The following is a 27,125-nucleotide window of genomic DNA, read 5'->3' as shown; positions in this document are numbered from 1 at the left end:
GAATTATTAAATACATATAACTTAGATCAAAATGGATGTATAAGAAGCAAATAAGAAAAATCCAATCTAGACTGCAACGACAATGAATACGCAGTCAAGTTTGAAACTGTTCAAACTAACCAATGGCTCAATATCCCCCCACACCAGGAAGAGCTCAAAGCCAGGCTGAGTGGTTTTGAGCAACCTGGTCTAGTGGGATGTGTCCCTGCCCAATACAGGGGGGTTGGAACTACGTGGTCTTCAGGTCTCTTCCATCCCCAAAACAGTAAGATAACATGAATAACTTCTTGAAAGCAGACCTTCTTGTTCCCAAAAAATTTACAATTTATCTACAATTCATATAATTTAAATTTTAGCTAGATTGTAACTCTCTAAAAAATAAATTTAAGTCACATTGAGTCAGCCTTACTGAAACAGAAGTTGCTTTTTTTTTTTTCCTAATGTCTCCAGCTCTTGTAAAACTCAACCAAGTGTTTAGAGAGTTTAACCACCCTGGTGAATCAATTGCAAATGCTACCAGAAGACTTCAGATTTCTTTTGCGTAAAACTTTTCTGACATCAATAAGAATTAAGTGTTAAAGTCACAAAATTACTTCAGCTCTAAGATCAAGTTTTTAAGCAAAGAGCTCAGACCAAAAGACTCAAGCAGTGCCATGACAAAAAATCCAATCCTGGAAGTCAGGCAAACTGAAAAATTTCTAACTAGAAAACAATTTCAATTGAAGAAAAAGGCTTATATGGCCTAATGCATGCTTAGCTAAGAAATTGTGGGCAAATTCTTTAAAGGCTCTCAAATAGTTCCATCATACAAGTATCTGTTTATTACTATGCACTATAAAATTATTAAAATGTTTATTTTCTAATGCCAGATCAATTACTAAGTGTATATAAGAGCCCTCATGAATGGCTTGAATCATTGATTTCCATTTGTCATTTGTTTTTTTGATATCAGCAACATCAGAACAATATGATGACATTTGAAATCCCAATTACTTATTTTCAGAATTCTAAGAATATTAAGGGGTTTTTTTGTAAGCATAATTTCCCATCATGGAGAGGAAAGCGTGCCACAATCAACTTTGCATATTTATCTGAGACATAAGTTTTTATTGTATTTTCATGGAGCTACATTAATACTTTCCATCGCAAAATTGATCCACGTGACTTGCACAGCAAGTATCACAACACGTATAAACTATGCAATAATCTTGACAAAATCTGCAATCATTTCAGCCTTCATACTTAATTTTATGATTTGAGATGGAAAAATCACTATAGGAAATGGAGTAAAGAAAAATAAACTAGCATAAAGCCAAGGATTTCAAAAGGCTCTTCTTATAAAGGTATAGGAGACATTCAGCCTCTTCGTGTTCATATTACATCAAAAATCAATTATATGAACTAAAATAACTGCCTGATCAGAAATACAGCTAGGTTATTATGATCCCATACTTTTTTTGAGACTACTGCTTCCTTCTCCAGAAGGATAAAAAACATTTAAATAATAAAAAGTCATTAACTTTTATAACTTAGAAAATCTCTCTCTTTAGTTTTAATATGCATTTTAGATGCAAAGTAAATTTCCATTTAGACTAATTCAGTAGACCCCAGGATGTACGTAATGTATAGGCAAAAGGGACTAAAAGGATGCTCCTGGATCACTGAAGTCCATTCCCCTGCTTGCAAATACACCAAATGACTTTTAAATAAGGGCAGCATTCCACTATAAAACCAATTCATTATTTTAGTCCTTACTGTTCTGCCTGGAAAGCCACTCCACAAACTCAGTGCCCCAGTGGCATTATCTGTAGATGTATCATCTGTATCATCTGTAGATGGCAGTCACATCACTGTGTTCCTCTGTTCTCCTCCTCTGTAGCTGTCAAATTTCCCACACAAAATGGGCTCTCTCCTTTCTCCTGATGATCTCACTTGTTGCATTTGTTCCAGCTTCAGTGTATCCTTTTGAATGCAGATGACCAAAATGTGCATAGTGCATCAAGATGTACATAGTGATCAAGGCATCAGTGAAACCTCACCTGATCTGGATCCCTTGTCATTGTAACTGATTCTGCTACCCCAGTGATGCAGTGACCTTTTCATGCACCTCCTCTTCATTCTGCTTTTCCTGCTCATTTTCTACTGATGATCTCTTGGCCCACAGCTGAATTTTCTGCTGTTAGTTCCCAAATGCAGGCCCACCTAATACTTTGTACTATTAAATTTAATCTAGGTCTTCAAGGTCATGCTGTTCTTGCCCTATAACATCCTACTTTTTTGCAGGACTCTTAACTGTGCCATCAACAATCTTCATTATAGCAAAGACATTCTGTTGCCCCATGTGCCCCAAGTGGTATTAATAAAGGGAATCATTCCCCAGAGATCTTCCCAAGAAACTGAACCAACAATTTTCCTCAGGCTTGATGCTCTCTGAAGTCACACCAGCTGCCATCTCCCTTTGCCTATATTTACAATAATTTTAATAATTCCCATCTCCTCCAGTTTTGCTTCTTCTTTTCCATTTGGCACCACAACAGATGTCTTACTTTAAAAAAATAAAAATTAAAAAAAAAAAAAACAGCTCTTCCTACTCAAGATAAATCAGTTTTCTTTCCCTGAACAGCTATCAGAACACACTGCCATCACATACCAAAGGTTAACAATGGCACATTAGCTATGCTAACAGGGTCTTCAAAGGTTCTACACACTATTTTGCTATATTAATCTACTACACTACTGATTTTAATGACAAGCTGGCAGGTTTCTAGTAGCTCAGCTTTTTCCTGACTTTTATACAGATATAGTCTCACCAGAATTTGATAAATACATTAAAATGTCCTTATATTTAGCCTAGAACTTCATATGTCTTTAAAAAAAAAAAAAAAAAAAAAAAAAAAAAGAATATTAAGATAAAAATCATCTCTTCTTCTCCTTCATCTAACATGACCCCCCAAAAAATGGCTTGTGCTTGTGGATTCTGGGTTTTGTCGTCTTCTTCCACATCTGCTCCTACAGCACAGCATCAACTGCTACCCAGTACCTCATTCTTTGAAACAAGCCACCTGGTCCTTTACCAGGTGACTATTCATACTGCAAGGTACCGAACCATGTTCCTTCAAGATTCAGTTCCTTGCTTAGGATATTCATTCATTCTTGCTAAGACTAGATTCTCCTTGAACTTGAAAAAATTGTGAGTCTCCTCCATACTCCAGATCCGAAGACCACTGCAAGGTTCACAATAACTCATCTGTGCTTTCCTGTGCTGCAGAAACTTCCCTGGCATCCATCCTGATCTACTTCTCAAACATCTAACTGTTCTGGCACCATTTAAGTGCACATTTTAATAGTAATTTACATCAGGGCTAACTTCACACAACGCAGGTCCCAAGCAAGATGTGAAAATAAGACCCTGGACAATTTTATGTAAAATTCTTTATTTTCCATGAACCCATCCAGCTTGCCAGAAATACAACTGTATTCTGAGAGCTCAGACCTCCCACACATTCCTCTCCAGTTCTGCATCCTTGGCTTTGCTCACCTCCAAACACAGCTCTAAGTCCTCCCTCAGAAATGCAGAATCCATGTTGCCTCAGGAGCCCCTGGACAGACTGCAGCCCCTTGACTTTACACAAGAGCTAATTACCATGACTGTTCACAGAAGATCCGCTGTGCAGGCCTCTATCCCTCAGCACATAACAGACTTATATGCTCAGATGTGAAGAAAGTATCAAAACAAATGAGAATAATAAAGACTAATACTGCAAATCTGGCCTAGATTTCATACACAAGTGTTGCTCTGAGGCTGGAATTCAACCACTCTACAACAACTCCTCTTGCATAACATTCCAGCATAACAGAGTAACTCCTCTGAGGAGAGGATGAGAAGGATTAGACTGTCCAGCCTAGAGGAGACCGAGAGGCGGCCTCAATGCTGCCTGAGGAGGAGAAGTACAGAATTGTGCCAGGCTCTGCTCCTGGTCACCAACACCAGGATGTGTGGGAACAGTGCAAATATGAGCTGGGGAACAACAGGCTGGAAATTAGGAAAAAATTCTTTATCATGATGGAGGAGATTGGACACTGGAACAGGCTTCCTAGAGAGGTGGTTGCTGCCCCATGTCTGTTTAAGAGACTTCTGGACGATGTCGTCATTAATATGCTTCAACTTTTGCTGAGCCCTGACATGGTCAGGCCATCATACTAGATGATCTCTGTAGGTCCCTGCCAACTGAACTGTTCTACACTACTCACACATTAAAACAAAACAAAGAAGTTCTTTAGATTCAGCTCAAAAACTAGCATTAGAATAAAATAGCCAAACATATTATAAACACAAGGCTACATGGATAATTTTTTTTGTAAATCAGAAGTGTCAAATCTCGCTTGAAGTAATTTGCAGTAATTTCTGTGCTGTAACTGAACATAGACAAGGAGAATCACATCTGGTGCCTGGGCTGTGCAAACGCATATATAACTAGAGTTGAATACCAAAATCCAGCAATGATAGAATTCATTAGACCAGTATAATGTTGTGTAATTACTCTTTTTTTTTTTTTTTTAAATCATCCACTGTGTGCCTGAAGAGCTCTTCTTACCCCTTGATATATTTACACACATCTGTATAAAAGGCTGAGGAAGTATTAGGTGTGTCAGAAGATCACACGGAATGGAAAAGCAACCACTGTACAATAACTGTACTGCCAGTGAATCAAAACTAAAACTAAAACTAAATTCATCCCCTAGCATATACTTTACAGATGGATACTGGATTTTTGTTTGTTAGAAAGTTGAACCTTTCTGTCAGTAAAGAAAAGTCCTGATATGACAAAATCACCTTCTTCCACCAGCACTGCTTCCTCAGCTTATCCAACACGTGTTTTCAGCTTTCCACCAAATATATCATCCACTGACTTTGGCGCAGATCTTTCTAAAAATCTTCCCTTAGTCTTTCATCAGGGAAGCCAGCCCCATGCATTATCACTCATACCTTAGATTTGGAAAGACCTGCCAGCCAACAACCAACTGCTGTCTCTCAGGCATAACATGACTTCCTTTGCTTCTTTCCTATCCATCACAGGAAGGTGCCCTTGCCTCCTGCCAGACCTCTCATACAGACATCCTCTCATCTCAGAGTCCAGCCTTCCTCCATTGGGCTGCAAGTCAGTCTCATCCATATAGGCCCTATCAAAACATCCCAGTTCCCCGAGCCAGCAGGGCAATGAGAGGGAACTGCCACACTTCTGTAGTGACAGTTTGTCAGACAAGAAGGGTATTTGCCACCACTGCCCAAATTTTTCCAAGTAAGTGGTGCTTTTCATGTAGGTGGTGCCCTCCATCTCCTTTCCAATGCACCTGGCTTGTCTGCACCATCCATAAGGAGGAGGGGAGCTCAGGCTAACTGAGGAGTTAAGCTATCTGGAAAGATTAATAATGCAAACAATCCTGCAGTTTGTCTCCTCTGGTAGATGGGTTTGATGATGCTCGTGCAGCTAAATGCCAGCTCCAGCCTTTGGCTAAGGTTCAGCAGGCAATTATGGGGCCAGCACAGGGCTTACAGACAGGCCTGAGGGACAAAGTAAGAGCCTGCAGCCGCCTGCACCCCACTCCCAACACCGCCAGATCCGCACACCCAATAACGGCTTTCTCTCCAAAGCTGTAGCTGTGGCTGAACAAGAGATGAGGAAATGCAGACAGATAAAAGCAGTCTGCAGGGACAACAAAAGCAAGCTGAAACCAATTATGATTTGCACTTATTTCATACCAGCCCACAGGACTAACACAAAAAACACCGGCACTGACCAGCCCGCTTCATTTTCAATTCCCCATTTTTCATGGAAGTTATTTGAGCTATGTGCCTGCAGGCACAGAGGGAGCTGCTCCACATTAAATATATATTGAATTCATAACAAAAATACTCCCTCTGAAGTGGTATTTTTATTGTAAACAAAAGCTGCAAAAGTTCACACCTGAGGTTTTTCCAACAACAGAGAAAATTGGCATTTAGCACGTAAAAACAGCCAAAAGGAATACTAAAATCATCAAGCCAAAACCTAAGGGATGCAGAGTTGTCCTTCAAAGGGAAAAGGTTTGTACACAAGTGAAAGAAAAACACATTCTTTCTATTAACGATGGTATGCAGCATATTTATCTTTTAACTGTTCACCAGTACAATTAAGAAATTCCACCTTTTTTACAAGCTCAGGATTTGGAAGACATGAAAGATGTGCTGAAAAGATTATTTTTAAACCCCGCTAGACAAGAACAAACTTAGCTTGTAGTTTGAAGAAAATGAAAGTGAAGTACCTTTGGTGCATGAACAGTTGTTTTTTTTAATTAGTATTTTGATCATTTTCCAATTAGTTATTGTGACAAGGATATATCTGAAACAGAATTAATTTAAATTTTATATCAATTTCTTTTCTCTCACAAGAAGCACAGAGGAACAAGAAAAAGACCCTAATAAATGAAGCAAAACATGTTTCAAATTCCTAAAATGTAAACCTTTAAGAAAGAATCTGTCAGTCATCTTTGAAGAAGGATTTTTTCAGATTTGCTTTCATGTATAATTACAGGACAGAACATCTATTACTGACCCACGTATTCCTGATGCAGCGCAATCAAAACACCAACACTATAGGACTGCACAGCTCTATTGCTGGCTGCTTTTTTTTTCCATTAAACATGGGATCAGCCTGCTTTGTATGAGGTCAAACTCCCAGAAAGATTTCCATATTTCTGTAGTTTACTCCTAACTGACAGTAGGCAAAAGTGTACCAACAGCAATCACCAAAACAGCACTGCTATTCCAAGGAAAAAACAGAAAGTATTCTGAGGCAGCAACTTCTTGAAGTGGTCAAAGGCTGCTGTACCCCAGCCCCTCTCCTTCCAGACAGTAAGCACACCAGCAAGTTCCAGTTAAGCCAGATACAGGCAGTAGGGTCAGTGCTGTTTGGAAAAGTCCTGTCCACTACGTGAGACAGCTGCAGCTTTGGGCAGATCAACTAACGCTGCTTGCTTTCAAATATCCTCTTCCCAAGAACCTCTTGCACATCAACCAAGGAGCAGATCAAAGCATCTGACTCCTTGTGTCCTAGCAATCTGCTAAAGGACCATGTCTTTCCCAAGAGCTCTGCAGCCCTTCCTGCTATAGATGGCCAACCCAGTCATCATGATGTTATGGAAATTCCCACAGTTTGCACAGTAGGACAAGCCACCTTGGCAGACTAAAGAAAACACCAGGACTGCAACAACCTAATCCATTTCAGATATCTTTCACACCATATGCTTTTGAAAAATCATTATCATGCCTTTCAAATAACAAGATCAAACTCCACAGAATTTGCAGTGAAAAGATAATATGACTAACTATATATTTGTATCTAAGCTTGAAAGCTTGAAATAGTCTAGCATGACATCTCACAGCTGGCAATAAATAAATAAATCAACAAAGTAAGGCCACGTGAAATACCTAGCCTTGGTATCACAAAATCAACCATGGTGAAATGGGTACCTAGAAAAAAATATAATACATTCAGGCTTGCTTTTTTATCACTTTCAAATGTGGCCTGGTTTGGTAGTTCCAAATACTTATTTAAAAAAAAAAAAAAAAAAAAAGGAAGAACAAGAAAGGGAGATGAGGGGACCAAAACTAATATTATCAACATACATCAGCAATTTAAATCATCTGAATCAACGATGTTAGAGGAATTAGTTGCATACTTAAAGTTCAATATTTGCATAAGTCTTTGCAAGTTGCAAATAGAAAGTCAGATAAATTGATTCAAGATAAGGACCTAGAAGGCACCACAGATAGACTATTACAATTTAAGTCTTACACTAAACATGCACTCAACACAGAGTTTTCAGGGGACACATTTGTATATTTAAAGGATTTTTTCCATCCTATAGGGAGGTTTGCAGTGATTATTACATCAACAGCATTTCCATGTTGAGAGAATGCAGGAAAGGAAAAGGATGCAGCAAAACACCAAAGAATCTATCAGGTACAGCTCTGGATATCACATATCATTTATTAATATTTCAAAAATGCTGCAATTAAGAGGCAACTACACTTTGCTTTGTTTTCCTTTTTTTTTTTTTTTTTAATGAAATGGTAATTCCCTGTTTCTGTACTTACGTATTTCCTTAGATACGTAAGGAAGTTATCAATCATTTTTCTTCAAACGTTGCTACAAAATATATTGAAGACCACTGAACAGAAAGCTCTCACACTTTAAGCTGAAGACAGCATCAGCAGATTTGAACAAATCTCACACTTCCAACATGCTAATTGGTCTGGAATCTGGAATCAAATGTTCACTACAGAAGGAAGTTGGGCGGACTGAAATCAACGAAACAGATGCAGGAAATCTTAGCACAGAAACACTTGGTCACAAAAACTTTCCATGAGATGTCCCACAGAAGCTAATGCTGACACTTTCGCAGAATATCGCTCCTAGAAATCCAGCCAGTAGAAATAAAATTAGTAATAATGACAATCTTACCTGGTCCCAGGGACAGATGATTCCTCCGAAACACATAAAGAGATATCCCATGGCAACAAGACATACCCAGACCACCAACGAAAATACACGGAGCAGCTTCTTAAAGACAGGCTCTAAGCAGACAAGGATAAATATAGCAAAAAAAATTGCTAGAGCTGTTGGAACAGTTATTAAAAATGCCACGTGGTCTTCAATTTCCTGAAAACAAAGGAAAATGAAAAGGAAGTTAAAAACTGATGTACTTAAAGGTCAGACCAGAGTAAGACACTCTTAACTGATGGTGCACTGATATTTCAGAAAGACATGGGAATATCAATCAAATGTCTAGTGATATGAATCAAAACAGGATTTCTGTCCATGTAAGGAGCTGTAATTTGGATTAGCTTCATAAATAACCATTAGCCACACGAATACCTCTTTGGTTAAATTGAGAAGTACATTATTTGAAGTAGATTGAGAAAACTAACTCACACCACTGTAATGTGGTAGGCATGAAGGACCAAGTGAATTAGAGGCAAGGCATATCCAATCTGCAGAAAGCGGCACAAGCTTTTCTGCTCCTGAATTCACAAGATCTCTGCAGACAGTATGGTTCACAGGTTAAACTGAAGAATCTCCACTGAAGAACGCAACTGTCTAAACACCTCCCAAATTGACTATGCTGTCAATAAGTCCTTTAGAGTCTAATTTTTTTGACATCAATATCTATCAGGTACTATCTATCTTGCTTCTTTTTGAAGCACTCAGCTGGATGGGTGGGTTACAGATTATATGCACCATTTTTTTCCTAGCTAGTGCTAACTTTGAAATGTGCAGCAACATGCAGTGTAATAGCTGGAACGTACCTCAAAAAGAGATTCAGAATAAAGCGGAATTAAATTCATTTACAGAACCTGTATAAAAGTTACTACACTAATATGTTTAAATCATCTAGTGATAGAAGCATTAAAAAAATATTTATTACTGCATTAATTCCAAAGCATCCATGGTTGAAGTACAACAGCACTGTATCAAAGGCTGGTTGTACAACTTTAATTCATTCATGCAGCTGTTAGGAGTTCTAACAGCAATTTTGAGCAAAAAAAAGGATTGCAAAAGGCCCCAAATGCTGCTGTTGCAGCAGCGTAATGCCCTCCACAAGTCACACTGTATGCAGAAACGCTTCACCTCTACTTCTCCTGTTGGTGAAATCATGGGGACAATCTGAAAGCACCTATTTGATCATTTTTCAGCACTGATTTCAACTGATTTTCCCCTAGTTTTGTAATGGCTTTCTTAGTGTCTGATACTTTTTGCCCACTGGTAGCTCGTCAGCTTAAATACTTAACATTTTATCTTCTGTGGGCTTTTTATCTTACTTATATAAAACTTTCTACAGTTAGTGCAAAAACAAACAAATAAATAAATAAATAGGAAATGTGTTTCAGCATATTTTTTTTTCCCCCTTATAAAAGACAAACTACACAAGCCAGTATCTATAAGAGACAAGTGCTGTTGCACTCTTTCACAGCCTTCCCCTGCTGTTCATGACCTTATTGTACAAGCTCTGCACACTTCCATGCTCGTCAGCTGCCTCCAGCATGCTCACCCACTGCCACAAGTGTCCCCACGCCTCCGGTCAGCACCACATCAGGCAGGAGCCACGAGCTCAGGCATACACATAACCAAAGCAGACTCTGGACTTTGACAGGACAGGAGAGGAATTGATCGACTTTCTGCCAAGCTCATTAGCTGATATACCATATGGCTCAAGCCATTAGCCATCAGCCATATGGTTCCTGGAGCAGAGCAGCAATCCCTGGCTGCTGGAAACCGGCAGAAACACAGCTATGAGAGCCTACCTCTGATCAGGCAGGGCAGGCTGAGGGTTATCCTTCCTGTACCTCAGCTATTGCCACGAAGCCAAACAGAAAGACAGTAGTACTTTTCAGAACTAACTCTTGCCTTTCTCACCTTTAAAACAACACATTTAAGTTACCTTATCTTCTTCTGTGTATGACTGCATAATAATAAATGGGGTTTTGTTCATCCCCACCCCTGAAGTTTGTTTCAGTGAACATCTTGATCAGTTTCAGCCCAGATTTCATCAAAAGCATTTAATTAAACTGTTTCACTCCTGCACTTACAGGTGGGATTGCAAAACTCCTGTTACGCACTGAGAAGTGAGACCCCTCCCCCGAGACAGGACAACGTCACTCCTTTCCTCTCCCTTTATCGATGGGACATGACAACACTGTCTATCATACAGTCAAGGTTGCAGACATGAAGAGGAACTCACACCATCCTAAAGAAAGCCAAGATTCAGGAAACTTGGACTTAAGTGATGTCAAATTTGATAACATCAAATTCATAACACAGTAACAATGAATCTATTAATGAACTACAAGGAATTTGACAATATGCTTTTCCATTTCAGTCATGTATGGGTACATACTGCTTTCTAGGATGATCTCACTTTATAACAGAATAACATTCAGCTTTCAATTTACAGCACATGTACACACACACAGTTAAATATCTACGTACATACGTATTCTATCATGTGATCAATCTATCAAAATTTTGTTCCTCGTTACAAGCTAATCACCAAAAAAAATTTTTTTTTTTTTTTTTTTTTAAGTGTAAACCAACCTCAACACTTAGATGAGCCATTTCAATCACTAAATGTAAAAGTTATTCCTACTATCCTCCCTTGTTTGATTGCCTATTCCAAAGTTTTGAAGTTTTGGTTTGCCTTAAATATATGCAGTAAAAGAAATAAAAAATAGACCCCAGTTACACCAGCTTCTCATTCCATGTATATGAAAGCAGCCTCCCTGGCTTCAGTGGGACTTCACCTAGCTGAGCCGACGACAAAGCCACAGCTTCTAGAAGCCCAAAGTGCTTCTATCTCACCATACACATTTTTTATCTAAAGTAAAAGATGAATTTAATGATAGAATAGGGTAAGCTGAAGGCAATTAAAGTATACATATAAAAAAATAATTCCTGTAACTTTAATTCATTTAATTCAATTCATTCAATACAGGGTACTTTTCCCAATATTGCCTGTAAAATATGTGCTAGTTTTAGGCCAACAGAGGCAGGCTGCCTGACACAGGATTTTCTTCTCAAAATTACTTGCAACAGTATTTTTCTATTTCTCTAAAGAAGTGAAATTTTCAAAGAGGAGGACATTTAGAGCTTGGAACGTCTCTATCAGTATTAGCAATCATCAGTGTGTTTAGCAAGTTACAAGATGATGTCAGGTACAAGGACAATTCCCAACAATAAAATGTTCTGTTTCCCTAACTATTTCCGAAGGATGGAAAAAGAACCCGCACAAAACACTTTCCTTCTTTTTTATTGCTACTCACAGAAATTAAAATACACCAGAGGTAATGGAATTAAACTATCAGCATGACACTTTCAAATATAACGGCTAGGCCTACAATACATGGATCTTGCCTGACAGCTCTATCTTCCTGAGTGTTTGCTATCTTGCTGCCTTTTAATCACTGAAGAAATTAAGAAGTCTACCGTTACAAATTGTTCTAACCCCCATAAATGCATAAGTACGTAATAATATTGTTATCATCTCTAAAATCTGAATCACTTTCACTGATCTTTCCAAAAGCTACAACCTTTTCTCATTCCCCATCCTGTTCCCTCCCCTTCCAAATAACAGTGTGCTTCTGTTTAATTTTAAACATCAGAGCTGCTGAAGAGCAATTCACTCTTTTATATAAGCCACACAACTAGATAAATCACCCTATAAAAATGAACAAACAAGCATTTACAATAGCAGTCTCAGCATAAAATCTCCTCCCATCATCTCTCTCATTCTTCTGGTGCTTTTTCCTTTATTCTTGTCATCTAATGGAATTTGACACCAGTCTACAGACAGCAGACCCCTGCTGAGATCTGAAATACCACATGCTTAGTCACAATTAATTCAAACCATTTACTATACTAAATCATTACTAAAATCCTTTTTTGCTGAGATCAGTGAAATGCTTCTAAATAAGAACACATATTTTTTAAAAGTGAGCAGTGTTCTTCAAACATTGAAACTATGTAAGATTTCATATAACTACAGTAGAAAATGTTGAGCATTTAAAAAAAAAAATGGCCTGAAGGACTATTAGCTCACCCACCTCCTTAACAAAGTAGGACATCTTCATTTAAGCAGGCTGACTGCAGGAATCTGTTCGGTTACCTCTGTAGCAAAAATTGGCCATTTTTTCCCGTAAAATGTTTCCCAAGTCTTGTGAGAATGAGAACCACAATGATTTTCAGAAGATGTCACCACCTTTCTCTTCACAGAAGTACACAGCATTTCAGTTCTCTAACACCTCAAGAAATAGTTCTCTCCAAAGATAAAGATATAAAAATCTCCTGGGTGCTTGTAACTTTTATCCCGTATTTTTATATTTTAGTGAACTTGCTTACAGCTGATTGCAGTGTGTCATATGCTAGGCAGCTGGAAAAATCCCCGTTTTACTGGGAGATGCTGCTGCTCCCAGCCAAGGAGCTGTACAGCTTCATTTAGAATCTCATCATTTAGGACAACTGAGAAGTTTTCACTGACCACCGCAGAATTTTTTTCCACCTATTTCATCACTATGAGAGCATCTTCCCTCCAGAAACAATGATTTGCCTTTAAGTCCAGATGCCATTTCCAAGCCTGCGTGGTATTTTCTGGATCCACAACTAAGAAAAACTTCTCTGCCTTTCACATCTACTTTTTTCTTTCATAACTCAAAGCTTTGCTTGTGCTTCCTTCTTAAGTTCCTGGTTAGAAGCTTTCTCGTGTGCCTTTATATTTTAGTTGATTAATCATTTATTGAGCTTTCCACAGCATGCTCATGGACATTAGCAACAAATTAATTGAACTGTACTTTTTAATCAAACTGCCCTGCCTTTTATGTTGACAAAGTGCTTGATTTTCACCAAGAGATTTCTCCCTCTGATTCAACATTCCCTCTTTGGTTTGGTACATCAATAATAAGAACATCAGGCTCAACATCCAGTTTCTTCACGGAGATTCTTGTCTTGAGAAATTCACTTCCCCATTAATGAGTCAGAACCACATTCTGCACCTGCTGTTAGCAGACAGTGATACTTGACTACTCGCCTGCCAGCAATCAGACCAGCAATCTGCACATCACGTGCATAGTGAAATTTAGATTCTCATTATAGCTTCCAAGCTGCTGCACACACATATATGTAACTACAAGAAACAGTTCTGGATTCAATGCCAGATTCTAGTTCATTTTTTATTTGCTAGTATATTGGGACATTAACATTAATAGCAACACTTCATTCAGATCCTTCAGGTGACACTTTCATCACCTTGAACATTTCCTCAAACTTCCAAATAGTGAACATGTACTATAAAATCCCCCCATATGAGAAGCTCAGCATTTTGCACCAATGCAACAATACTTGTGAAATGAACTACTCTTTGTCTTCACACCATCTGCCCCAGTTAGCACAAAGACAATAATAGCGATAATAAAATGACTAACCACTTAAGTCTTGGGAAACACCCCAGCGATCACCTATGTTACTGACTACAGTATCAAGCATTTTTGGCCTGTGGGTCCTTAGTGAGTTTAGCTGTGTAGCTGTTCACATTCTTCCTTGCTTAGTACAAAGCAGCTGAATCCAATTTCTTCCTAGTTTGCCCAATAGGAATTAGAGTTGATACTTCAGTGTTGATACTTCAGTGTTGTATCAATCAGAAACACAAAGTCTAAAATACCAGAGAACACAGGCTTCTCTGCTTGACACAAAAACATCAGATCACAGAAGGTTTGGATGTGATCTCCAGAGGTACAAAGGAACAGTCAAAGGCTATGACCAGTGCAAATAACACTAACATAAGGAAGGCTAGGAGAAAAGTCCTGAAGGCAAAATATTGGTCGCTAGTGGAGAAATAGAAGACTGTAGTAGCTCTCTCATCAGTGTTTCTGGAACAAAATAGGTTGACAAGCCTAGGTTCAATAAGCAGCTAAGAAAATTAATTTAAAAGGTAATTTGAAGAAATCAAGGAATCTTTAGGTACATGGAAGGTGCTCTTGAGAGGCAGATAAATTTAACCTAAACTGGAAAAGAATGAGTTTGCTGGCACTTCAAAGGTCATAGGAAATCATTCAAATTGAACAGGTTACAAGGACATAGTACATTAGGAAAAGGTTGTTCTCCGAAAGAGTGGTCAGGCACTGGAATGAGCTGCCCAGGAAGGTGGCTGAGTCACTGCCCCTGGAGGCGTTTAAAAAACATTAAGATGTTGTACTGAGGTACATGGTTTAGTGGGGAAATACTGGTGGTAGGTGGGACTAGATGATCTTGGAGGTCTTTTCTGACCTTGATGATTCTGTGATTCTACATGATTTAAGAGAAGCAATAATGTTGTGGAGATCTGTAACTCCCAGCTACAGAGGACAGAAGTTTATTAAACTTATGCAGGAGAGAAATGCCAAAAAATGCCGTAACAGACAGATTCTCTTTTTAAAGTTTGCAGAGAAATGAAACAGCCATGTGAAAGTATACACATTTCTGTATAAACACTAAAAGCCTAAGAAAGACATGGAAAAAATAAAATGCCTGTCGTTAAATGGGGCATTATTTACAGAAAAGTCCTACTGAAAACTTGGTGGAAAAAAGACCTTCAGTAGAATATCACTGCTCCAGATAGAAAGTATAAAGAACAGACAGAAAGTCACATTTTAACAGGGACTGAAGAAAGCTAAAACAAAATCAATAATCTAGGAGAATCAACAAATAACAGTAAGCCCCTATGAATTAAAACGCTAAGCTGAACAGCAAAGGTTTATTGAAACACATCACCTAGAAGACTAATATCCAATCAGGATGGAAACTGTATGAGATTTTATGAAATACAGAGGTAAAGACAGGCTGCCAAGTAAAAAAAAAAAAACAAACAGGTAATGGGATACTTCAGTGACTCTCAGCCAGACTGGCTAAGGGTCACATCAGCAGACAGAAGCTAAGACACTTGTTTAGGTCTGGCTCATGGAAGAGGTGGAAAAAACAAACAATAACAACAAAACACTCACACAAAGAAAAAGAAAACACTCATCTGATCTCAAGAAGTAGGAAGAGCCTGTGTCATAAAATGTTACTGTTGAGAAGCTGCTTTATAATGGTGAAGAACTGAAGAACAAACAAAACTCGAACACTAAAATTAACAGGCAGAGCTAGAAATTTACAGATTGAAATCTTCATAGATGGCTATAAAAATCAGATGCTCAAACGAAAAGCTAACCATTTCCCCAAAATGACTTGAGAAAGATCGAAACAAAGCCAGAACCTCAATAATATAAGCCAATAAAAGAATATGAGATATCATTTTTCAGAGGGTAAAAATAAGTAGCAAGTTCATTTTAAATCTTAATCAGGAGCAGGAAGCCTGCTAAAAAAGACACAAGCAAACAGATGATCCAGGTGTTAAAAAGAATGGAAAGAGAATGGAGAGATCAAACTGCAGCAGGACTTAAAGAGAAAAAAAAAAGTGAGTACATCATGGGGTTGTTCTCATTGCAGAATACATCACACATCAAAGGGTCTGTCTCAAACTTAAGATCAGTGTTGAGTTCTACAGGCAAAAAAAAAAAAAATCACAGAATAAAAACAAAAATCAGAAGGAGGGGATAGGGTTCTGCAGAAAGGGCCAACTGAATTTATGGAAGAAAGAGCTGAAACTGTAAAAAAATGTACCCTTCACCCAAAAGTGCCCAAGTATAATTCTGTACACTTGATAATAGGCTCTTGGTTGACTACTAACATTTTGAAACTGAGATATTTGGCACTTATAATAGGAAAGCCCATGAAAACATCACTTCTGTGCTCACAAGCAGTTAAAAAGCAACCCAAACCCCAGAACGTTAGTAGAAGAATAAACAAGCGAGAACATCATAATGCTACCTCAGTGCATCATGAATACCACCAGCAGTTCTGGTCCTCCCACTGCCACCACTCCAAAATGAATACAAAAGAACTCAAAAGATATGCTTGCGAGGGTCAAAGCTGCAGCACTGCGGACAGATATTGGAATAATGTTTGCTTTCATTTTCTCTTTTCTCTGCATAGAGCAAACACAGCTGTCCACTGAAACAGCTCTTATGATTTTTAAAGGTAGTGTCCATCCAGACCAACAAGGATTGACAACCACTTGAATAATCTGCATGTAAATACAGAGACAGAGAATACCACAAGCCTAAGACCTCTCCTACATGGATGGGAATACAGGACAGACACCTATCACAATCAAAAGCATAATTAACAGAAGCAGAGCCTGGTACTTACGTGTTTTATGCAGATAAATATGCCCTGCACAAACCCCATGCACCCAACCGCAATGGTAAGCAGCTTTTCTTATTTTTTCTTTGCAATTCTCCCTTATCACATTGGTAATTTTCTCTTTCTTTAGCTTTCACTGATTAATAATCTCTTATCCTATTAACTACACCATAAGCAATCTGTCGGTGCTTACAACTTTTTATTAAATAAGATGGGCTTCAGAGGACCTCCAGAGTGCCAGGGAACTTGAACTGGACCATCATGCTATTTAGCCACCTCACACAACCTCAATCTTCTCTCAGCTGAGGATAATCGAAAGTTGCCTTCCCCCCTAACTCATTTACTAGCCTGTGAAAAACAAGACAATTACTGGTGGCTGAAGCCTGCGCTTATGAAATTGTCCTACAAAATGACTCTGGCAAGCATAGAAGATAAGCCGCATCCCAGAGAGCAATGACAGTTAATTATGTTTTACTCCCTCAAGTATACCTTGCAGAAGAGAGTCGAGGCAATAAGAAGCAAAGTGAGTAGAAGTTTGTGTTTTGATGAAAGCAATTATTTCAGGCTCCAGGGCTAATTTGGTGTCTATGCACATCACTCAGACTATTTTTAAAGTAAGTATAGTGATCAACATATCTTCCTTGCATGTTGCATTTATGCACATATTGATTCTGAATTCATCTCCATAAATGTGGTTTAATAACTTAGTTTCTTTAGATCTTTTGAGATGTTCTCAAAATCCTTACTACCTTTATCACCAAAATAAGCTTCAGGGAATTCTCCATTCCATACTACTATTTACACAAAATCCAAAAATCTGGATAGGTGAAGGTGAATGTTTTTTAAAAAAAAAGTATGTTTTACAGTGAAATTTATTCAAAATGTAACACAGTTGAAAGAGTTACATTGATTAAATTTTATGGGTAGTACATTACTTCACAGGACTCAAGAACATGTTTCTCAGCTTAACTGTACTGTAGCACGTATCGTAAGTGAAGTTACACCCTTCCTCACATCCATACAGACCCCTGGAACTTGGAAATACTGGCATCTGGTTCACTCCTCTGAACTATTTAGTAGTGACAACTGTATTTAGATAGCAACTGTCAAACTGAAGCTAAGGGGTAGCTTCCCCCCCCCCCCCCCCCCCCCCCCCCCCTTTAGTCCCAAATTGGTAGCTTGGGAATCCGGCCAGAATCAAGAACAAATGCCAAGATTTGAATTGTTTAAAAGTAAGAATCACAGAATCAACCAGGGAGCATATGAGTTTCAACACACGAGAAAACAGTGCACATTTTAAAGGTCTGTTTAATAAAGAAAAAGGTAGACTTAGGCTTATTTCTCCAGTGGGTCTTTTGAAAACACGTTTTGCAAGAATATTCCACATCTTTTACATATCAGCATTAAAAGGTCACATGAAAAATAGTTTTAATATTGAGAAGTCACAACTGTCATTGTGTAATTACTTTTCAAGCTTTTCCAAAGGTTGGGCAATTACTTCCTAAACACAGCTATTTTTATGACAGAAAAGATTCTTAGAGTTTACTCCCCTAAGGACATATTCCACACTTTCACATGCCTGTCAGTCAAACTCTGAGAGTAGAACCAGAAGCCATTGCTCCAGCACTTCAGAGCACATCTTCTGGATCAAAAAAACCTCAGAACTAGGACCACAAATGGTGGAAGGAGCAGATGCTGAGATGGCAGATCTGAGGGCTGCTTCCTCTGCTTTTCCCAAATGCCTGCCTGGAACACGCTCTCACCAGAGTGATGCGAAGATCACTAAGAACAAAATAGTTCTGGTTAGAGAAAGAGACTAAGTAAATGTTTTAAAAAATAAAAATAGAACATTTGAAGCAGAAAATGTGTAGAGCTGTTCTTTCTAGGAGGATCAAGAGATAATTATCCAAGAAAAAGATAAGGTGAGGGAAAGGGAAACAGAACTCTGCTGACTCGCTGATTTCAGGGTCCAGAACCCTAAAACCAGAAGTTTGATCAATTGACAGATTCTCCTTTTAACATATCAATACGGCTTGAGCTGACTCAGTTCTTACTAAAATATATAGAAAGCCACTGTGTTCAGCAACTGGGATCACCACCAGGTTATTGCTGGGAACTAAGCACAGGATGAAAGATTAAGGTGCTCAGCTGCAGTTTTTCCCATGCCCAGCCACTCCAGAGATTTGCAGACCACTTCTACCTGTATTAAAAGTCCATGCTGCCATCAGCTTGGAGTGACGTTCCATGCAATCTGGATGAGTCCAGTGACTGCCATCATTATGACAAGAAGTATTCCTATTCACAGCAGAAACATTGCAGCTGGGATGTCTAGCAAATTTCTCTAAGAGACGTCATGAAGGCACAACCCAAGAAACTGATGACAGTTTTAAGACTTTAAATGAGTCAGATAGCTTCATCCATGACAAGGAACTTGAAACCAATTTTAAAAGTTTTAAGCAAGATAACCAGAAGGATATTCACTGGTTCATGGCAAATCCACCATGAAATTGCCATAGATGATTTGTGAATCAACACACCTGGCTCGACGCTGATAAAGACAGCAGAAAAATCACGGCCCATCCACCACCTAATTCCCACTGCACCTAAGTAAACAGCAGCTGTAGTCGGTTTATCTGTTGCCACTTGTGTCAGCTGCAGTAATGATTAGAAATTGTGGATCCATGGCTTGAGTCACAGCTGCTGACCTAAATCAGCTTTCCATTGATAGAGTATCCACAAAGCTTTCACCTGGTAAACTTACAGTTCAAGGCTCAATGTGGTGCCAGTGTAGCTACACCCATATTTTTACCCAGCTCTTACTCAGCATTCAGGTTATTCAACATGAAGTATAATACAAGAAGAGAAGTTGCCACAGGCACCTCATTATCTGGATGGCTGGTTAGAGACTGGCAAATGAGACAAGCTCTTAGCAGCATTAAAAGCAACTACAGATGTGCTGGGAGTGTCATTAATAAATGAAACAAGAGCCCAGGCTGATATAGTACCGGGGAACTAGACCAGATACAAAACAAGGTAAATCTTGACTCAGATAGGAAGAAACATCAACCTTTACAGGACCAATTCAAGAGGTAATACTGGCCACAAAAGTCACACAAAGATATTACTGGAGAAAACAACTGACAGGGAGGGCAAATCATGAGACTGTATCAGACAGCCAGCAGCGATACCTGGAAAATATACTGTGATTTTATGAATCATAGAATCATAGAATCACTAAGGTTGGAAAAGACCTAAAAGATCACCCAGTCCAACCGTTCACCTATTCCCAATAGCTCCTACTAAACCATGTCCCTCAACACAACATCCAGTCTTTCCTTGAACACCCCCAGGCTCGGTGACTCCACCACCTCCCTGGGCAGTCCATTCCAGTGCCTGACCACCCTTTCTGAAAAGTAATACTTCCTCATGTCCAGCCTGAATCTCCCCTGCCATAGCTTGAAACCGTTCCCTCTTGTCCTATCACTAATGACACGAGAGAAGAGGCCGACCCCCAGCTCACTACAACCTCCCTTCAGGAAGTTATAGAGAGCAATAAGGTCTCCCCTGAGCCTCCTCTTCTCCAGGCTGAACATTCCCAGCTCCTTCAGCCTCTCCTCATATGGCCTGTGTTCCAGACCCCTCACCAGCTTCGTTGCCCTTCTTTGAACACGTTCCAGGGCCTCAATATCTTTCTTGCAGTGAGGGGCCCAAAACTGGACACAGTACTCGAGGTGAACTTTATGGTGCCTAAAGATAAGAAAAAACCTGAAACATGGCATTCCCTCACAGAACAGTTCGATATACAGCAGACTTTCAAGCAGAAGCTTACAGCTGGAATTACTGAAAGAGAAGACATTATAAATAAACTGATTTTTGCTTTGAATTCTTTTTCATCTTAATAGCTTCATTAATGCGTCAGAACGAGTTTAAGATAGCACACCTTGTGGACACAACAAGTAGGCAAACAGCCCCCCTTCAGCTTGATCTTCAACTCATGAGGATTTTGCTCCTTCATTACCTTTGCTGTGCCTTAGTTTTCTTTCTTGTAGGAATGGATATGCTGGGGTTTGAAAACAGTATAGCAGATGCTTTGGCTCGCTTTTAGTCTGCAGGGATTCCAAGGAACACTTTCAAAGGCTTGAGTATTCTTGGATTTGGGGAAGACAGTTGCTGCTTTTGAACCAAACGTGCTATAAATTATACAGTGCTGTTCCTAAAAGATTTCTTGAAATTTCCATTATGAGTGAACCTACAACACAGCTGTATTACTCTACACAATTAGTTATAACAGAGCACTTCATTAACAGGGTATAACATCACCACAGCACCACTGTGATGACCTGCTGGTGTGGATGAATGAATTTTTAGATCTAAAGTACTGACAAGGACACTACCAGAATCATGCAGTAAATGCCCATCTGCAGGCACCTCATCACTTGAGACACTGTGATGAGAATGAACATGTTTCTTCTTTCTGCTATTTTAAGCTGTGTTTTCCACATGGACTTGAAGACTTTTCCCCCTCTATTTTAGGATGAAATTCTAATCATGGCAATCTGGAAGAGTTCTAGGTTTGGCTGATTGGCCAGTTTTTGCCAGAAGTACAAGGATTTCTTTTAAACAGTTAGACTTATCAGAGAAAAGGAGGATTGTTGTCATTCTAATCACAGGCCCAAAAAAAAGGCCCTCTCCTGAGATGCTTACAGGACTCTTCTGACCCTCTTCTTTCTGTGCAAGTGGTTTGGAAGACAGGTAGACGATTGAGCAGCTAAGGATAAGTGACTTCATAGCACTTGAGGTGAGCGAATGCATCCCAATGTCACATCGTGGAAGGACTCTTCGCTCAACACATACTCCACTTGACCATTCATACCTTCCAGCTCCACAGCACATCAACAACCACATCATCTTAAGAGCCTTCACAGGGTCACCTGTAGCAGCAAGAATTCTGAAGGCAGCTAAGGGTATAAACCTACTGACAAATGTAACCCTGCACTTCAGGCTTGCAGTGTTTCAGCAAAGACCACTGACCAGACTGAAAGAAATATCTCACGGCAGAATGGTGGCCCCTGAATTTCAGGAAAAACAGAATGGCCCTTGAATTTCAGGAAAAACACAAAGAAAATTCCTGACAGACTTGGGTCTCATTTCACCACAAGGTCCTTAGCAGTGCTAAGTGATTCAGATACTACAGAACTGCTTTTACTGAAGCCTGTATCTACACCATAGTGCAGTCTTTATGTCTAGAAAATATATATTTCATGCATGTATTATATTTGTGAAAGTTACAGTGTTCTAATAAATTGTACAGTTTGGGCATCAACCCTGTTTTCAACCAGAGTTTTGTTTAACTGCATAAGAAACAAAACATCACAACAGCAGATTCAGATATGCCGATATTTTACATTAGATATTTTAAAAAATATTAGTCAGTTTAATCTTTTTTTCCTATAAATTGCAGGTATCACAGATATGTTTTGACCAGATACATAGCTGTTCTAGATACCACTAAAAGGTGGGATGTTTTTAGTACTAAAAAGGGTGAAGGAAGAAGATAACGAGTTTGCTCTACACATTATATTATTAAAAGAGCAAGACAGTAAACAGACAGAAAATGAACGTGACATCTGCCATTTCTAAGCACTGGAAGGCATTCACAGATTTGGGAAAATAATTTACTCTCTATCGATTAAAGCAGCTAAACATGGAAGCCTGACTTCATTTTGCCAGTTTTCTATTCACGCCAGGTACCGAGAAATACAGAGGATACTTTGACACAGGAAATACAAAGGCAGATACTATCATTCCATTATGCAAAGCTCCACAATTTGAATGGTCATCTCACAGGTGGACTCTGGGAGTCTCGTATCAAGTGTTTGAGGAGATAGAGCGCTTAATCCCAAAGGTCAAAATCACATTATTTTCCTGAAACAAACAAAACCAAAAATCTCCCAAGAAACCACTCTCAGTAACAACAGCAGTACGCTGCCTGAAAGAAAAGTAATCTGATTTCCAGGCACACTTTGTAAGTAATCTCGTTTACTGTAATTTTGCAACAGCTTTTATAAATTTTTCATCTGAAACCGGGAAGACTACAGCTGGTATTCTGGCAGGTTGAAAGAGCTGAATAAGTAGAATGCATCCCGGTGTGGTTGGCTCTGCTGGGGAGTAGTTAAGCAGACATTGTTCTTCCTCAATAAATAAAATTTAAAAAGAAAATTCAGATCTCACCAAGATATATTTTAACAACTGAATTAAAAATAAAGTGGAAGGAAAACCTCTCACTTCTATCGGGTTCATCTTCTCATTAGAAAGCCTAGAACATAAAAAGGGTTCATCTTTCATGTATACCCACTTTTTTCCTAAAACATTCGATCTCACATTTTGCATCCTAAGCTGTGCTTTGAAATAAAAGTGAGAAATATGAATCAAGTGTTGCAGTGAGTCACTTTGGAATTTTGTTTCCACAACAGGCTTAAGTAATTTTCAGTAAAATCTTCGCTGCTTTGTATGAAATCTAAAGGAAACAACTGTTGAGAAAGATTTCCTTTAACTTCAAATGCACGGCACAGACCTTCACAGAACTATTTCCATTCACTTCCATTTACAGAAGTAAATATGCTGTCAAAGCAATCACATACATACAAGACATGCAAAATAAAGACAAGGATAGAAGCACTGGCTCTCCTAGCTCAGATGCTCATAACTGCTTGACACTTGCATATTATCAGGCACAAAAACTCAATCAAGGTTCCACAGCTGTACAACAAGAGAGTTCTTCAGCCACATGCAGGAGAAACAGAACTAAAACCTTTAGAAATATTTTCAATCCCAAATGCAACTAGAGCTCGACTATAATAAAAGGCTTTTAGGTGAACATCTGGGCAGGCCTCCAAAGGATTTTGCCCAACATCCTGCGGCTGAAAGTCAGCACAGACGAGCTCTCTCTGCGCCTGAAGTCGCTCTCATCCGCTGACTGGAAACTTTAAGGACAAACCCCACCTCTCTCCCCACTCACCCTCTCAGTTGTGAGCCACAGGAAGATAAAGGCTCAGGAAAAAGGTTCTAAAAGCATTCTTTTTTTTTTGTTTTCCGGTATGTCTGGAATTCCAAATGCAGACTGAACTATAAAATTCACTCTTTCTGTAGCACTGTGCATGGCAAGATGCAGTCAGATCTTTGTTTTGTTTCCAGAACTTTCAGTTAGTCCTCTGAACCAGCATTGTGCCAGTGTTGTTACTATGAATGACTTACTTTGAGAAATGGAATTATGAAAAAGGCACGTGCAACTTGTGACAACAAGCTACAGGTCGTGCCATGACAAAAAGAGCTGAAATTCAGTACTAAGAGCTGTCAAACCCAAGTTGTGCTGGCTTGGCTGGAGTTAGTACTGTATACATCTCACACCTGCCCATGCCTTAGCCTGGCTGTTCTCCCACTGCCACCCTCCAGCCCTGATGGATAAGTCCTCCAGCCAATGCACTTTAATTAAACACTGTTTATTTTGCATTTGGGTACACAGAGCTCCACAGCTGAAACATCTAAGCATCAAGCAACTGAATTTGGAGCCATTGCTAATATTACTGGCTTCACCTGAGCTGTTTTACACCTGTTCTGCACTTAGTAGGAATAGCACTTACAAAACAAAGCACTGAAAACATTAAGACAAATACATAAAGGAAATAAGTCGGCAATTAACTCTAAGCGTAGCAAGTCCTGCAACCACTTCCTGCAGGTTTTAAGACAAAAGTTTGGTCAAAACAAGCAGGAAAGCAGGGTTCTCTGTCTGTTCAAGCAACGTTATGTGCAACGCCTCTAGGAGAGGCAGCAAGCTATACCTGACCTACTTGTCCTCGCTCCTACAGACCCTTAGCTGTATTCAATAAACATCAAGCTCCCCAAAAGACCGAATACCTAAACAGGAATAAGAAAAACCAAAAACTGAGACCCCTCAAATCTCCGTTCGCTACTTCCGAAGCCCACAGCTGTGCAAGCAGCCCCTACTCACTACCGACAGCAGAACTCCGTAAGAAGCAAGAATGTTACTGCCCTCTGCAGCCTCTCCCTCGCGCTCGGCACAAGGGCAGAGCGGCCCGGCTTGCTATGCCAGAGCCGCGATGCCAGCTGTCAGCGGCTCCGCGACGCGCTCCTTCCCGGGGCCGGGAGCCCTCAGCTTTCGCGCGGGGGGCACCGCGCACAGCCAACTTCGCCTCCCCGAGCAGCAAAGGGTCCCTCGAGAAAATGGGTCAAACGCTGGAGAACTGAATCATTGTAGGGGGGTATTAAGAAAACAACGGCCAGCTGCCTACTTGCCGTCCAAACGTGACTACCCGCATTTTGGGAAGAAGATTTAAACCCCGCCAGCAAAAGCAGAAGGTCAGCTGGCCACTCTGCCAGCTGGAAGGAAGCAGAGCAGGCGAATTAAGCGAATTAAACTCGGAGCGCCCGCCGCTCCCTCCCGCTCCCTTCGCCTCCAGCCCCGCCCGCGCGCATCGGGCGCCCAACTTTGCCCGGGGGGTCCCCGCCGCCGCCGCCAACTTCTCCCCGCAGCGGCTCCGCGCTCCGTCCCGTCCCCGGCACCCGTCGCGTCCCTTACCAGCCCCGAGGCGAAGAAGACGGCGAGCAGGGCCAGGCAGGCGCCCATCACGATGAGGAGTAGGAAGACGATGAGCGGGTGCTGCTGGCTCATGCAATAGTAGGACTCGTAGAGCCAGTCCCGGGAGCGGGACTGCTCGCCGCCCGCCCCGCAGCCGCCCGCCTGCTCTGCCCGCTCCAGCAGGTAACGGCGTCTCCTCCTCCCCATCATCGCTTCTCGCCACATCGGAGGCGCCGGGCAGAGCCCGCGCAACTCCCTCAGCGCCGCCGCTGCTGCAGGCAGCCGGGGAGGGGAACGGGGCGCGCTCCCGCGCGGGAGGCGGAGAGGAGGAGCCGCGGCGGCATGGTGCGGCGGGCGGGAGGGCGGCCGCGGCCCCGCGCTGCCGACCCGGGGCTGGGCGCCGCCGGGAAGCGCCTCCCCGCGCACATGCCGCGCCTGCTGCTCCGGGTGGGGAGCGCGCTGCCCTCGCGTCCCCTCAGCGCTACGGGAGATGCCCGGGAAAGATGTCGCGTGGTTCGTACCGTCCGAGGTGTGTTCCACGGGATCCTTTTCCACACGGATCAATCTCTGGTGTAAAGCCCTAAACGATCTCTGGTGAAAAGCCCTACATCGATTTTTGTCAAAATTCGATATTGGAGCAACAAAACACGTTTTCCCCGCCTTTAGGTGTGGCCCCTTGCCTTATTCTGAAGGACTTGGTTACTCCTAAAAAGCAGGCACTCAGAACAAGCTGCAGTACTGTCACCAAAGTTTCATGTCCATCATGCACAATGTTTACCAGCTAAAGTTTTGCACTCACACAGAAGCAGTTCTCTTTTCCCAACCCACTGAACGCCCCTATCACAGCGCAGATCATCACAGAGCAGCTTGCATTCAAAGGGACCGCAAAGCCCACCCAGCCCCAACCCCATGCCATGGGGCAGGGGTACCACTCACCAGCCTAGCTGCCCAGGCCTCATCCAACCAGGCCTTGAACTCCTCCAGGATGGGACACAACTTCATTGGGCAGACTGTGCCAGGGCCTCACTGCTCTTGCAGCGAGAAATTTCCTCAATCTTAATCTCCCCTTTTTTAGTCTAAAACCTCTCACGGGATGCAGGCCTGCCTCAGCTCAACAGTGAGAGGAAGACACAACAGTGACACAAACATTGCTGGGCCACAATGCCACAAGGGTGGCTCCTGGTGACTGGAGTAAAAACCAGCAGCAAGAGGGACATGGAGTGCTATAATACAACTAAAAGCGTAAAACTGGGGCTATTATGAGTGATCATAGATGAGAGATTTAGAGCTAACCATGGCTGACCACAAGCCAGGTAGGAGAGGAGGCAGGTAGCTAGAATGGTATGGACTGAAATTTCCCCATTAAGATTTGATGCTGCTTTCTCCCTCTGCCACGTTCACATCTTCACATGGAGGAAGCGGTACATAAAGTAGCTTTGTAAGAAAACAGAGAAATCTATACTATATATAGCTCTTAAACCCTGTTGAGACACTTGCAGTGGGGTTTGAAGCAAGGATGAGGTCTGACCTTTTTTGTCCCATTCCTTCCAGCTGCTGGAAGGAAGGAGTGAAAGTCAAGGAGCTCTTCTTCTGAGATGCACAGCTGGGCAGCAGGCACAGTTGAGGAAGAAGTGGAAAGAAGTTCCAACTGCACCCACTGTGCTGGGAAAGAGAGGGGGAACAATTCTCAAGAACAGCAGTGATAAGATTGAAGGATG

General features: G+C 40.8%; 1 protein-coding gene across 3 annotated transcripts in view; it reads right to left on the bottom strand.

Annotated features, from left to right (window-relative positions):
- The window catches only part of ADCY2 (adenylate cyclase 2), a 205,591-nt gene extending 179,582 nt beyond the window's left edge, over positions 1–26,009 (bottom strand). The window contains exons 1-2 of one of the 3 annotated variants that reach the window (XM_048939390.1): positions 25,929–26,009; positions 8,505–8,702 (exon numbers count right to left, since the gene is read on the bottom strand). In XM_048939390.1, coding sequence (XP_048795347.1) covers positions 8,505–8,555 — 51 coding nt within the window. In that variant the 5' untranslated portion in view covers positions 8,556–8,702; positions 25,929–26,009. Of the gene's footprint in view, positions 1–8,504; positions 8,703–25,407; positions 25,762–25,928 lie in introns of those variants that run through there. The other 2 variants (XM_048939388.1, XM_048939389.1) reach the window with 2 other exon arrangements.
- Positions 26,010–27,125: the final 1,116 nt, after the last annotated feature.

Source organism: Lagopus muta, chromosome 3, assembly GCF_023343835.1.
Source record: "Lagopus muta isolate bLagMut1 chromosome 3, bLagMut1 primary, whole genome shotgun sequence".
Classification (NCBI taxonomy): domain Eukaryota; kingdom Metazoa; phylum Chordata; class Aves; order Galliformes; family Phasianidae; genus Lagopus; species Lagopus muta.
Note: the sequence above shows the minus strand (reverse complement) of the source record. Positions and strands in the feature narration are given on the sequence as shown.